Consider the following 15,914-nt stretch of genomic DNA (forward strand, 5'->3'; position numbering starts at 1 on the left):
GGTATGCACATGATATTACTGATGCATGTGATAAACCACAACAGAATCCTGCAGCACTCCCATCCATTCAAGCCCTTATGCTGAAGGAATATTAAAATTCACATGGCATAATTTTAATAAGCTATTAAATTTTCTTTTTTGTTGCATTAAAATCAATATCATGCTCATTACAGAGTTAGTATTAGTATTATTTATATACTATGCTAGTAGCACCTATGTACATGTTGTTGGGGGCACCTGGTTTTTGCTCCCAGTTACCCTAATACTGCCCGTATATTTTCTTGTTCCACAGTAGGCCTTGAAATCCCCGGTACCATGCTTTCCAGGCTGCTGCATGTTCCAACAGAAGTGCAAGAATCAAGTTAATTGTTACTGTTAACCTATTAGTCTGTGTATCCCTCCCCCCAGCCAAGCTAGCAGTTTTCTGACCTACCTAACACTGCCTTAATAGCATCAGCAAATATTCTTGCAGCCTTTCTATTTAAGTGTATCCCATCAATGTAGAAGCAATCTCTCCTGTTAACAAGGACAGACCATGCTGAGAAAAACTCTACCCCATGAGTCTTGCACAATCTATTCAGGGTCCAATTGATTGACAAGTTCTCATCACGTACTCCCTCCTATTATGTCTGGGCAGAATTGCAGATATTCTCAAATTTAACCCTAACTCATGAATTTTTCTTAACGTTGCCCTGTACTTGTTAAGCAAGTCCTCACATCTCCTACTCTTAATGTCATTAGTGCTAACATGTCACACTTTGTGCTCTTAAAAGATTATATTTAATATTATCATCAACTTTTGCCTCTGGCAGACATACCCTGATCCTATTCTACCTACCTTTATTTGCATAATATATTTCCCTTTTCCCTGACAATAGCATTAATGACAATAGCTACCTCCTGTGGTACCAGCACATTCTGCCTTGGGGGTTGCCGCTCTATTGTGTGATGCACAAGCGCAAGCTCTGGCTTTGTGCTGGGTATCTGAGAGCTTGATGAGCTCCAGTTTAATTCCTTTGAGGGCATCCACCCTGTTCTTCAAGATCTCATAAACACCCATCAGAATGCTGAGTTTATGCATGTTTATCAGAACACACACACACACACACACACACACACACACACACACACACACACACACACACACACACACACACACACACACACACACACACACACACACACACACAGAGAGAGAGAGAGAGAGAGAGAGAGAGAGAGAGAGAGAGAGAGAGAGAGAGAGAGAGAGAGAGAGAGAGGGAGAGAGAGAGAGAGAGAGAGAGAGAGAGACATCCTGTTTGGCAGTATCATGTCCTGTTCCAGATAGAGCTGCAAGTACAAACAAGTACATTTCATGAGGATGCATGAAATGTACTTCATTTTGTATTTGAAATTAAATGTATTTCATGTTTGTATCTGTGAATCATGTACTTTCATGATTTGCAGGAACATCATCCTCCTCAGTTCTTTCCTTGAGCTACAGCAATCCCATTGTTTTGAGTCCTTTGCTTTGCTGCTCTGGTCTGAGGCACGATTGCCATTCGATTCAATTTAATTGAAAATACTATACTAAAGTACTATACTTAAATGCAATAATAACACTATGCACTGATTATACAGCAATAATGCATATTATGCTATCGCATTTACATCATTAAATATATACATTACGAAACTGAGTTTGTGTTATATGTATTACCTTATCGAGTTTACACTATGCCGTTCCACTTGTAAAGTTATAAGTTAATTACAATAGCTAATAAAATTATCTACTGATGCAAACCTATGTGATTTGAATTTTTAAGGTACCTATTTACCACAATTAAGACACCAGAACACCAGAACCATACACTACAGCACAAAGTTATGAGATACAATATTTGCGGCAAATCACCAATACAAAGGTTCTACATATATTAAGTAGTAACTTGAAAAATCTCTAGCTAAATTTAAAAATAAACTAATGAATGCAACTAGGACTATAAAGCTATTTAAAGAATATGGTTTGATATGCTAATTATTTTGGTTGATTGGTTGGCTGGACATTAACCAGTGCACACATATAGCACATTGCTGCACTTGATTGTATATGGTGGCTGTGCATTTTGAAACTTCAAAATAATTTTGAGGATTTTTTTTATATAGTAAAAATAAACTGTAGTTAATATACAGTTTGAATCCATGTAGTCACATAGGTTCATTTATTTTTATATTTAGTTAAGTATTCGAAAAGCTACAGCTAATTATTTAGATAGCCCTTGTTATCGATATTTTGGCAGGAACTTCATAACTTTCATTGGTAGCTTAAATATAACTTCTCTAGTGGTTAAAGTTTTGTCAACAGTTTCATTTCTGTAATATTTTGGTAATTTAAATTCTGCAATATATTGTAAATAAAAACTTTTGTAATCTTTCTAAAGTTCAGATTTTACCTTAATAATAGTTGCTACAAGATCCACTTACAAAGTACAAGGATATCGTGACCCAGCAAGAAATGCCCACAAGCAATTCTGGTGTCAGTCATGAGTTCATCATTTGTATAGCTTGCGGAATGTATTCTATGGTTGATCAATTAAACAGGTACTTTGCATCTGTCTTTACTGAAGAAAGACCCTTAATGCTGAGAAAAACCCTTAATGTGCAAGTGAGGCTGAGTCATGTGAAATTAGTAATTTCGAAATCACAGAAGACTGCTTATTAGAAAAACTTTCAAGTAGAAAGGCAGGTAAGGCTCCTGGAGTTCATGGCATATAATTTTGAGGGAGGCTGCCAGTGAGTGTATTGAATCATTGAAGTTAATTATGAGGGCATCTTTGGACTTGGGAGAGATTTCTTTAGATTAAAGAAATGCCAATGTATCACCAATACATAAATGCAGTTATAAGAGCGAAGTTGGCAACTACAGACCAGTTAGTCTGACTTCAATGGTAGGGAAAATCTTAGAAACATTGATTAAGAAAGCAATCCAGTAAAATTTAGGTAGATATGGCATTCTGAATAACACACATGGTTTTGTTAAGGGAAAATCATGTTTAACTAACTTTGTAAGTTATTTTGACACAGTTACTCATGAGCTGGATGTAGGGAACAATTTCAACACAGTTTTTCTGGATTTTAGCTCAGTCCCTCATTTGAGGTTACTTAATAAGCTGGAACGTGTTGGGATTAATGTAAAAATTCTAAGATGGATTGCTGGGTGGCTACAGGGCAGAAGGAGAGGGTTGTGATTATGTGATATTCTTCGGACTGGTGTAAAGTCAGAAGGGAGTCCCAGGGATTGGTTCTTGGACCACTGTTGTTTCTGATTTTCATAAATGACATTGATGATGGGAGAGAAGGCTTGATGTCAAAATTTGCAGATGATGTAAAGATTCATAGAGTAGTTAATTATCAGTACCAAGCAGCACTCCTTCACAATGACTTGAACAGACTGCAAGAATAGTCAGAAAAGTGGCAGTTATGTTTTAATGCAGAAAAATGCAAGGTCTTAGTAACACTTGGGGAACAGCAACCCTAAAATAAATTATGCCCTTGGTGGAGTTTAATTAAAAACAGTAAAGGAAGAAACGGATCTGGAAGTTATAATATGGGCAGATATGAAGTTTTCTGAGTAAAGAAGCAGCCAAGAAAGCCTATGGTGTTCTATCAATGATTTATTGAATATTATCCTGTAGAGATGTTTTTTTTTTTTTTTTTTTGGTAGTTGTTGGTGCATAGGATTCTGTGGCCATAATGAACCTCCCAAAGTTTTTGCAGTACTTTGGTCCAAGCCCGAGGCGGGAATCAAACCTGCGACCTTTGGGTTGCCAGGCAGGCACTTTACCCACCCGGCTAGCCCGGTCGGCTGTGTAGAGATGTGGAGGTCATAGTCTCATCGTATAAGGCAATTGTAAGACCACATTTAGAATACTGTGTTCAAGTATGGAGACTTCATCTGAAAAAAAGACAATGAGCTTCATAAAAGGGGTCCAAAGACAGGCAACTTGCATGGTGAGATCATATGGGGAAAGACTCTGCATATGTGGGCTACAGTGTTTGGCAACCTGGCCTTCAGAGATGACCTGATTGAGGTTAATAAGGCTCTGAGAGGGTTTGGTAAAATAAATGAAGGTGGAATTTTACTGTTATAGAGAATTACAGAACTTGAAGGCATATAAATTCAAATTACAGGGGAAGAGATTTAGACTAGATTGTAGGAAGTTTTCTTTTAGCCAACGAGTCACTGATCACTGGAACAGGTTGCATTCACAAGTAGTTGAGGCTGACAGTTTGAATACATTCAAAGGTCAAGTAAATAATTTGTATTTTTTTATCTACTCCCCCCCCCCCAGCCAGTGCAGACAAAGCCTGGGGCTACCTTGCACTATATGGCTATTACTATTAATCTGGTCAATAAAATGGCAAAATTTTTCAAAAACTTATCCACTTATCATAAAAACTTATCATACACTTCGTCAACTAGTGCGTGGATACTCTCGAACAAACACCCTGTCATGATTTATCACGGTAGGATGTTAGTTTGAGAACTAGATATGCTTAAAATGGATATGTTTTAAAGATGAAGAGATAATAGTATTTATTTGAAAACATATAATTTACTATAAATCTGCTATTACTTGAAAAGATCTTTCTGTTTAAGATATTTTAACTTTTAATGATCATCAAAGTTGAACCTTGCCTTGCCTCCCACTGAATTAATTCATTAATTAATTAGATCTTGGGTAATAACCCCCAGGGGCTCACATCTGGTGAGTATGGGTTTGGCACACCCAGGGTCCTGAGCTGGATATCATCATTCTTCCCTTTCTTGGTGATTCCTTTCTACTTCTCTCTCTGTCTCAGGGTAATAGGGAATTTTTTTTTTTTTTTGCCCCGTGCAGCATAAGCCTCAGGCTTCCATGCACCATACGGCTAATAATAATAATAATAATAATAATATGAATACATAATAATATGTTATACGCAAACATTGCACTGATATTTTTGTAATCTTGTGGGCATATTGGGCTTGTCACTGGTTACTTGTTCAGAGAAGCCTGGGTTCAAATTTCACTGAAGGTTGGAGAAATAATCTTGCTCAGATTATGAACCTGAGGGCATACAAATTCAAACTGAGGAAAGATAGTTGTAGAATAGATGTGCAGAAATTTGCCTTTATCCAGCGGGTAATTGATTGCTGGAACAGACTTCCATCTCTTGTTGTGGAAGTTGATAGATTAAATAAATTTAAGGCTGAGCTAGACAAGCAGTTGGAGTTTGTTTGTTATTTAGTTTTTAGGAGCATTAGCAACTAAGGCCATATTGTTCCGGGATATGCAGTAGTCATTCCCTGACCTTTCTGCATCCTCCGTATTTGGTGGTGACGGGCTCGAACCCCGGTCAAGTCAAGAAGCGTGTGCTACGCACTGCTGCTCCTTCCCACCTGGCTATGGAGGTGCCACATTTGGAGTGAATGGAGGGATGAAACGGGAGGGGTTTTTTTTTTTTTTTTGGCTGATGCTGCATAAGCTTGCTTTCTTGCATCGTATACCTCAACTAATGCTAATGCTAATTCTTAGAGACTTTTTCATGGGTTGTAGTAGTTGAGAGAGAGAGAGAGCCCATGAACTAGATTTCCATTGGAATGGGTGCACTATGAGCTGAGTAGCTACCAAATTCCTAAGAAGTTCTTTTTCGAACAGTCTTCATAGTCTAGCTTGGTGCACTATCTTCTATCTTTTACACATGACTACCATAATTCCATTCTTTTACCGTGGGAAGCACAAAGTAAAATGTAATTATATATAAAGTTTTTATTGTAATTAAAAAAATATATTTTCTGATAACTAAATCAGTATACTTACTGTTATTTGCAACATACAGATCAATACAATTTTGAAAATATACACACAGTTCTCATCTAAGTACCAATAATATTAAATATTTATATATGCTTATGAATTTTCCTGCATACGTATTTGGTCTTTATAGTTAAGTGATGGAGATAGGTTTTCTAAAATACCATTTAAAATAATGACTATATCATACAGCTTACTTTTTAAAAGCTTGATAATCTTCACAGAGAGTCTCACATCCTGGCCATTTACAAACCCCATGACCATAGAGAAGGTGAACTGGAGGACTTGAAGAATTCCTGACTTCCTCCTTGGGAGTTACAGGAAGGCTGCGTTGGGAAGATGAGGAAGATACTGTGCTGACTGGAGACACAGAGTAACTTTCATGTTGGCCATTCAAAACACGATGGGAAGATACATTAGTAGCCTGGTTACTTATCATTGACGGAGAACTACTATGAAGTAGTCCATTTAGACCCACATCATCAAGGCTGCTACTGCTATCTTTCCACAGATCACTTGAAGTCAGTCCTTAAAAGACAGAAACAAATTTTATTCAATCTGCAGGCAAACATTATTAGCAATGCATAATGAATGATTAGGAAAAAGTACCCAAGATTTAGAATTATGGTATTAAGGTAATATTTAACAGCAATCCTATTTGCAAATAACATATGGGAATCATTCATGAATTTCATATTTTGATTACCAAGGAATTAAAGTAAATTTATGGTTATTTTTTAAATTTGATGGTTTTTCTAAAGTGCCATTTTTATATAGGTTTTTAATATTAAAATTTAACATTACTAGTGGCAAATAATGCAAGGAAGCAAGTTTATATGGCACCAGCCAAAAAAATAATAAAACACTTCCAAAAAAAAAAAAAATAATAATAAAAAACACCCCCTCTAATAATTTGTCTAATTTTTCCTTAAATTTATTAAACTATATATTTCCAAAACACCAGATGGAAGTTTGTTTCAATAATTAACCATCCCCTGGCTGAAAGCAAATTTCCACACATCTATCCTACAATCATCCTTCATCAATTTAAATCGATGTCTTCCCTTATGTATGCTGTCTGAGCAAGAGTAAATAATGCTGTCAACGTTTAGCTTACTCAATCCATTCAGAGCCTTAAACACCTTAATCACTTCAAATCTATCATTTGCACAGTTTGAAGATGCTGCAATTTGCAGACTGAAGTCTCTCTTGGTAAGAGTACCCAAATATTTTATATGAAGGTGTCTGAATGATGAATATTATGAATTATGAATTATTACCATGGATAAAGCATGGGTTCATTACTTTGACTTAGAGACCAAATGACAAAGCAGGGTTTCAAAACAAGCTTTGGTTGTGGAACCAAGACAAAGAAATTTTTTTCTAAGTGGATTCCAAGTTTTGTGGCATTGCTACCCCAAGTGAATTTCAATTCTTGAGGACTAGTTTAATTTAAAAAAAAATTACATTTGAAACTTTTTTTTCACTATTTAAAAAACCATTTGAATATATATCTTCCTTACTCAAAATATGAGATTTTTTAGCTAATTCTCATACAGTATATTCCTTTATTACTGCACTCCCACACCTGACCATTCTGCTACGGAGACCACGTACATACAGTATACACAGATAAATAACAATTAACCTTTATTACTTTTTTGTTAATTGTAAACTGGTCTTGTAAACTGAATTAATTTTTACAACTCTGATCCTTTTTACACATTTACAGATATGCTAAAATTTATCTAAATCATACTTCGATTAATTTTTAAGTATTAATTAATTTTTAAGTATGATTTATCTAAATCATACTTAAAAATTAATCAAATTATATAAAAGTTCATATCTTTGCAAACAACATATTACTTTAGTATTAATAGTAGCAAATAATGCAAGAAAGCAAACTTATAGACCATCAGCCAATAAAAAAAAAAAAAAACTACCCACCTCACCTGTCCATTCCCTCCAAGAAGTTGCCTAGTTCTTTCTTTTATTTATTCAAACTATTCATGTCCATAACAACAGATGGAAGTTTTTCCAACAATCAACCACTCACTGGCTGAAGGCAAACTTCTACATATCTATTCTGCAACCAACATTCCACAATTTGAAGTAATGCCCCCTCATGTGTGTAGTCTCAGCAATGGACTACATACATGAGGGGGCATTACTTCAAAGAATGGCATCAACATTGAGCTCACTCAACCCATTCAATGCCTTAAACACCTCAATCAGAACTCCTTACAAGTGCCTAATCTCCAGACACTCAGTTTGCAGAACTGTACCCTTTCTTGGTAAGAGCAACCTTCTGTTTCCTTCATTAATCTTGTTGCTCTTCCCTGTGCCATTACAGCAGATTACATCCTTCTGAAGATCTGGCTTTCAGATCTGTATGTACTGCAGATGTGGCCTAACAACTGCCTTATACAATGTGACAGAAACCTCTTTATCCCTGATGACAAAATTCCAGTATATCACTGAAAAAAATCCTGGTAGTGTGCCTGCACTACTCTGAGAACTTCATATCTTACTGCACAATTACCCCTCAGGTCTTTTTCAATTTTCACTACACTGAGTGTAGTGAAAAATCTGGGTGTGTTAATCTGGGATTACTGCTATCCATATGCAGTACCTTTCATTTGTCAATGTTAAACTTCAACTGCCATTTCTCAGCCCATCAGCCTAATTTTTCTATACCTTGATTACTGTCATTAACCACCCTGCTAACCTTTGTATCATCTGCAAGCTTAGACATTAAGCCCAATATACCTTCATCAATATTATTAATAAAAATTTAAAATAACAGTGGGCCCAGCACTGAACCCTGGGGAACTCCAATAATAGATTGCATCTAACAGATGCAATCTATAGATTCCATCCACCCTAGGTTTCTTTTTTATGTCCATCTTCAACAATTTCTCCTCCACTTTCCTTTCAGTTATCACAAAGTCATTTAGCTCATCATTAGAGTTTGATAAACTTCTGGCATTCCCTTCCCTAAAGAATTCTCCATGTGTGAATGTAAATGCAAAATACCTATTCAATTTGTCTTCAACCTGAGCAGGGTCATCAACAGTTAACTCACAGCTATCAAACAAGTGGTCCAATATGAAACAAGTGGTCCAATGTGATTTAACCCTTCTACTGTTAATATAATCATAGAAGTCTTTTCTGGTTTTCTTTGCATTCTTTGCCAGAGACTTCTCATAATCTACCTTAGCTTACCTAACTACCTTGGTGACTTGATTACAGGCTAGTTTATATCTACCATAGGCTTCTGTATCACCTGATAAATTATGTGCATCCCACACATTTTTCTTCTCTGCTGCAGGTCTCATCAATTCATCTGATATCCATTTAGGTCTAAGTTTTGAACAGTATTGCTTAGTTGGTATGAAAAGCCTAGTAGCTTCTATGATTACTTCCTCAAATGCTGAATGCTTCCCATTTAGAATTTGCTGTTGGTAACATCATCAGTCAGTCCCATTGCATAGAACTTAAAAACTGTCTGAGACCTTTAATGTTAAGATACTACACCCAAAACAATCAATATACTAAACCAGAGGTTTAGTACATTAAATAGTATACCAGTAGGCTACAAGTTTCTGAAAATGCGAGCTTCAAGATTAGGAAAAACTCCATTAAGCTCAATGGTAATATAACATCTTTTAACTCTGAGTGCATCCTGAGTGACAAAAGGTTGGGGTTCTCTATACTAAACTATTAATTTTTACAGAAGGCATTACTGGGCTGATGATAAGCCTGTGAAGCTTGATCTAGAAATATAACCAGTGCATGTAGTTTAGAAAACATTTTTATTCAGTGCAGAGATTGCATCTCTATATTAAGTATAGAGAACCCCAACATTTTTTATGTCCAAAATAAACATGTATTGAGTAATGCATATGCATTATCTTAATATACAGTAAATTCACAAGGAACAGAGTTGGCAAAAATGGTCACAAACTGCTTTAGTAAAAAATAAACTAAATTTCATTGTTTTACAAGGGTAAAGTGTTTCCCTTTTAACTTATATTGAGTAATGTCCTTATAATTTGTAATGACCTCTTATTAATAAAACATTTTGCCTATGATGAATAAGCCTCTCTAGCACTGTAGAATGTGTTGGGTAACTTCTTTTGAAGAAACTCTGCCTTCTCTTTTACCTATATTGACATTTGTGAAGATAAAGATAAAATTTCTAAAGATTCATTGAGAACAATAATCTGAGTATCTTTTTTGTGAAATCAAAACCATCATCTGCAATGAACCTTGTAATGTAAGTCATCCAGTTTCCCAAGAACTTGCCATTTTTTGAAATGGTTCTTAAGAATTGACATATTATTATTATTTTTTTTTTTTTAGTATGTCTATATTAATGAGAATCTAACAGTTAACTTTTAAAAGCAAAAAAAAAAAAAAAAAAAAAAAAAAAAAAATACAGGATGAATCTACAGTTTCTGTGCGACAGTTTTCATTTCATGTCCTATGTACAACTTATTTCAAAGTACTCACCCTGAGGCAATACAAAGGGTTGAAGACCCAGGAGGTACTGTCTGTGACTTAGCTGCAATTGCTGCATCAATTGATGTTGCTGAAGAGCCAACTGTTGTAACTGGATCTGAAGCTGTTGGCGGCTAGTTTTTGCTTTGTCACCAACCATCCCTGCACCAGAAAGAGAGGCACTGCTCAAGTTGTTCAACTGCTGAAGGATCTGACTTTGCTGCATCATGTTCAACTGGAGCTGTTCTTGAAGATGAGGGATGACTGACTCCAACTGCTTAAGCTGCTGCTGTTGCTGTTGTTGCTGCTGTTGCTGTTATTAAAATGTTGATTTTGAAAATAATCCAACACATATATAAATATCACATTAATAGATTATTATATCTCATATCAGGAAGACAATTTTATACTGGCTTGTTAATATGACAATTATATATTGCCAATTTTTTGGTAATAATTTATACTTTTGTTTTGATATTTCACTTCAGCAAATATTTACAGGTCATTCAAAATCAATAATGACATAAATATATCTCTCAAGTACAATCCATGATTATCAACAATTTCCTAGCATAAATCATTTTCTTTTAAGTTTAATTAAACTAAAAATAAATGAACAAAGAAAGAAAGCATGCCTGACTTATAAATAGATAATTTGACTATGACCACAACCAGATCTAGTTAGATCAAGATCACAACTTAATTTTTTTTATATGTATGCTATATAAATACAGAGAATATTTAAATGTATTTGTGGGAAAAAAAAGTTAGGATTTTCTACTAGTGCAGTTTACTTGCACTAGATCTGCTATCTCTTTATAAATGTAAAATTATAACATTTCTGCTTCTAAATGGAAGTGGATGTAATGTTAAATGCATACATAGAAAAAAACATCATGGAGATATTTTTGCTGGCAAGAGAGGGCAGCACTAGATCCATCCCAATCTTCTGGTAAGCATTAAATATCAATATCTAAGTAATATGAAAGTTATTTTTGAAACAATAAATATTGAAGTTAATGTAATTCCATATTTGCTTTTTGCCTTTGTTTGCTGCTTTCATCTTCAAATAAGAAAATAAACCATAAAATAAATTTGGTGTTTAAATATCTCTAGGGCATAAGAAGTTATTAAATATAATGCATTTATAACTAGTGTTTGTATAAAAATATTACAAGCTTCTGTGCATTTCTGAATACAAATCACTTTATTTAATTGGCTTCTTGAGAGCAGATTTTGTATTTCACTAATGAACAGCATTCAGACTGAGAAGTTGAAAAATAAACATTTACATTACTTAATATAAAATAATGCAGTAGTTTAACGTAAACAATATTAGTGTACTCTTTACAATTTGTATAATAATTCCTTACTTTGGTTATGGATAGCACCCTTCATAGGTTTATCTCAAATGCAATATAAGATGGAGAAAAAAATCAACTACTTTAATCTCCACTGAAAATCACATGACTGACAGTAATATCAACCATTTTGAGCAGTGGACTACTTTAATTATTAAATATTAAACTTCGGGCATTATAAACCAACCATGTACTCTCTTTTCCCCTTTCCATCAATTTATACAAAAATAAGTTTTGATTTATGCAGATCACACACACACACACACACACACACACACACACACACACACACACACACACACACACACACACACACACACACACACACACACACACACACATCAATAAGATGAATTTACTCTTGCTGCTCTTGAGAGATGTTAAAATATAATTCCATCTTTTTCTCTCATATCAAGAATAACACTAAGTTTGGTGCAGCCAACACTCTCTGTAGAGTCCATATTTCACATTCCCAATCCTTATTCTCCTTAAGCATTTTGTGATGATATTTAATGTTAGTGACCATCTGGCCAGTTACCAACTAATATGGCTCTACATATACTGCAATCTATTTGCACTGCAGATGTAATAATCAAGGTTTATCACAGGGAAAGGGGGGTGTCATTATGATGACCATTTGGCCTTGGCATCAAGCTCTAAAGTGGCCTAAAACAGTTTTTTCTAATAGACTTTTCTTCAGTAATTAGTAAATTTGCACTGTAAAAAACTAAAATGCACATTTTAAATAAAAAATACATTTTATTTAATTATATAATTAAATAAAATTTATTTTATTTAATAAATGTATATATATAATGTATATACATTATATATACATTTATATATATATTTTAATATTTTTTCATTATGGCTAAGAGTTTCAAAAGCTGGAAGTGGCCCAAGCATCACTGGACTTCTGAGATCATCTGGTAACAATGATATTGCAAAGCAGGGAAGAGAAGTCTAATTGTATTAAATTACATGAACAAAACCAAGTGAATCATGTTTGCAAGTTTGAATATGAAAGAAAACTTGTAAGTTCAAAAACAGCATAAAATACTAAATAACATGGCACACTTATAAGATAAAGCCACAGGCTACCAATGGGCTGGATGTTTCTAATGTAAACATTATATGAGTCCTTTCTTTATTTTAAAATCTTTTTTTGCTCAGGTCTCATGTACATAATTCTAAAATTCACAAACCATGATAAGACCTTTCACTAAGAAACTGAAGAGAAGAGAAGAGAAGAGAAGAGAAGAGAAGAGAAGAGAAGAGAAGAGAAGAGAAGAGAAGAGACATTCAAATGTATAACAAAATATCCATAAATAAGATACTGTATTTAAATCGATGCTAAAGCATTCAAGAAAAATAATGAAATAACAGAATTACATAATTATAAATTCAAAGACCTCCAGCTTCTAAAAAAGATAATGTGAAAGACAAAAACAAAGGATATTATATGGTATTTATTGAAATCTTTAATTGGTTAGTTTTCATACAATTTTAAGAAAATAAAATAGCACAAAAAAGAGAAAATATGAGAATGGTTCATCATCATGGCATAAAGTTATTACTTTATAACTTTGTGCTGTATATTAGTAGCACAAAGAACATCTGACTTGGGAACATCTGACTTATGTCAAGAATTTTAATTAAGTGCCCAGATGCAAAGAAGAACTGCTGCCACTTCCACTATATGAAATAGTTGTTAAAGGGCACCAGAAGACCCCATGAAAATCTTGTAGGGAGCAAAATCTGTAGCTCTGCATTTATACTATTTATCCTCCTCCAAGAGGAGGCTACAATATCAAGTGATTCCCTAGTTAAAAAAGCTCATAAATATTAAGTAAGACAGAAAAGGTGAAAGAGAAGCAGAGTGTAACTGTCTCATGCAAAAATACAATAATATATGTATGCTTGAATAAGGATCTTTTTGATTTTGGAAATAATTAGCTATATAATTGCTTATACATTACTTTAAATATTAAAATAAATAAACAGCCAAACATATTGGACTGTTCTTTTCTTCCAGCCCTTTTCTCTGTGGATCACAATTAACATAGTATATACAAAAAAAAAAAAAAAAACTTGCATTTCACAGCTCTGCACATCAAAGAATGGAAGCAAACTAAAGTCCTAAAACTTAATTAACTATTTGGCTGTTGTTTGTGACTTAAACAGTTACTCAAGCTTTAGGACTTTAGGGAACTGCCATTCCTTTGAGTATAGAGTTCCAAATAGCTAGACTGTAGTTAGCACCTGTGAAATGAATTTTTTCCTTGTATATAGGATTTAAATTCTTGTTAATTGTGAGCCACTGAGGAAGAACTAAAAGAACAGTCCAATATGCTTAGTATGTATTTATTTCAAAGTTTAAATTAATTTCTAGTTATTAAATAGTTCTTATTTCCAGAATTAGACAATTTAAGTTTAGAACACATGAAATGTCATATGCAGTTTATATACCCTTATTTAACAACATATACCCTGATATGCTGTTAAAAAGGCATTTTAAATGCAGAGTTACAATGAGATATACTGTTATTTAAGATGAAATTAATAATCCTGGAGACAGAAAAAAACTGAAGATCTAAGAAAAAGTTAAAAGTCGGAAATTAATGCAAAAATAAATAAATGATCATAAATAAATAATCTTTATTTGATACCAGTAATCAAAAGGTACAGTATACAAACTCATTACGGCCATGGCTAGAGGTTTAACAATATAAGACTAAAAAGATAAGCTTAAATGAGAGAAAAGAAATTAAGTGTTTGGAATTCTGCCCATCATCATCATCAGCCATTTTCAATCCACTGCAGGATGAAGGCCTCTCCAGCAACTTTCCAGTTCCTTCTGTTTTGAGCACTGGCCATCCATTTACTACTCAAAAACTCATGAATTTCATCTATCCATATCCGCCTTTGTCTTCCAAGTTTTCTTCTAGCCCCTCTTGGGTACCATTCTGTTATTTTCTTAGTCCATCTGTCATCATGTCTTCGAGCTATGTGTCCTGCCCAAGACCATTTTAGTTCTTTAGTTTTGATAAGAATGTCCTTTACTTGAGTTTGCTGCCTAATCCATGTGTTTCTCTTCTTATCTAACAGTCTGATTCCCAATATAATTTGTTCCATTCTTCGCTGTGTAGTTCTTAGCTTCTCTTCCATTCTTTTGGTGAGTGCCCAAGTTTCACTTCCATAAGTCATGGTGGGGAGTATACATTGATTCATTATTTTACGTTTCAGACAAACTGGGATATTGCTCTTCAGTATGTGGCTATATTTCCTGAATGCTATCCATCCAAAATTTATTCTTCTCTTGACTTCCAGCCATTTATCATTATTACAGCTAATTACTTGTCCCAGATAAGTATATGACTCCACCTTTTCAATTACTGCTCCTTCAATCATTATTTCCCTTTCCGTGGCATACTTGTTCATCATTACTTTTGTTTTATCCATATTCATCTTTAGTCCAAAATCCTTACTAACTGTGCATAACTGATTAAGATTTTCCTCTAATTCTTTGGGATCGTGGCTTATGACCACAATGTCATCTGCAAATCGTAAATGGTTTAGGTACTCTCCGTTCACATTGACTCCTTTCTGCGACCAGTCTAATCTTCTGAAAGCTTCCTCAAGGGCAGCAGTAAACAGCTTCGGAGATATTGTGTCTCCTTGTCGAACTCCTTTCTCGATTTTAAATTTGCTACTGTCTTTGTCTAGTCTAATAAAGGATGTAGCACTCTCATATATTTTCTTCAAAATCATAATATATGGAGTATCTATGCCTTGTCTTTCCAGTGCCCGAAACATTGCCTTATGCTGTATGGAGTCAAATGCCTTTTCATAATCCACAAATGCCAGGCATAATGGTGTTTTATATTCATTTGCTTTCTCCATTAGCTGTGATATTACGTGAAGGTGATCCATAGTTGAGAATCCTGTCCTAAAGCCAGCTTGCTCTTTCGGTTGATTCTCATCAAGTATTCTTTCTAATCTGTTAGTAATGACCCTTGTGAACAACTTGTAGATATGGGATAACAAGCTAATTGGTCTATAATTTCCAATTTCTGATTTATCTCCTTTCTTATGCAGCAAAACTATGACTGCATTATTCCACTGCTTAGGCATCACACCTTTTCTAATGCACTTTGTGAAGAGCCTTGCCAGTTTTTGTGTTATGTCTCTTCCTCCCAATTTTAACAAC

General features: G+C 34.4%; 1 protein-coding gene across 7 annotated transcripts in view; it reads right to left on the minus strand.

Moving 5' to 3' along the window:
* Nucleotides 1-15,914, minus strand: part of LOC150090338 (forkhead box protein P4-like) — a 482,373-nt gene that overhangs the window by 124,528 nt on the left and 341,931 nt on the right. For 6 of the 7 annotated variants that reach the window (XM_090389817.1, XM_090389811.1, XM_090389812.1 and 3 more), the window contains 2 exons: nt 10,356-10,656; nt 6,035-6,365 (listed from right to left, as the gene is read on the minus strand). In XM_090389817.1, the coding sequence (XP_090245943.1) occupies nt 6,035-6,365; nt 10,356-10,656 (632 nt within the window). The remainder of the gene's footprint in view (nt 1-6,034; nt 6,366-10,355; nt 10,657-15,914) is intronic. The other variant, XM_090389816.1, reaches the window with a different exon arrangement.

Source organism: Mastigoproctus giganteus, chromosome 2 (genome assembly GCF_048544385.1).
Source record: "Mastigoproctus giganteus isolate SK-2022 chromosome 2, ASM4854438v1, whole genome shotgun sequence".
Classification (NCBI taxonomy): domain Eukaryota; kingdom Metazoa; phylum Arthropoda; class Arachnida; order Uropygi; family Thelyphonidae; genus Mastigoproctus; species Mastigoproctus giganteus.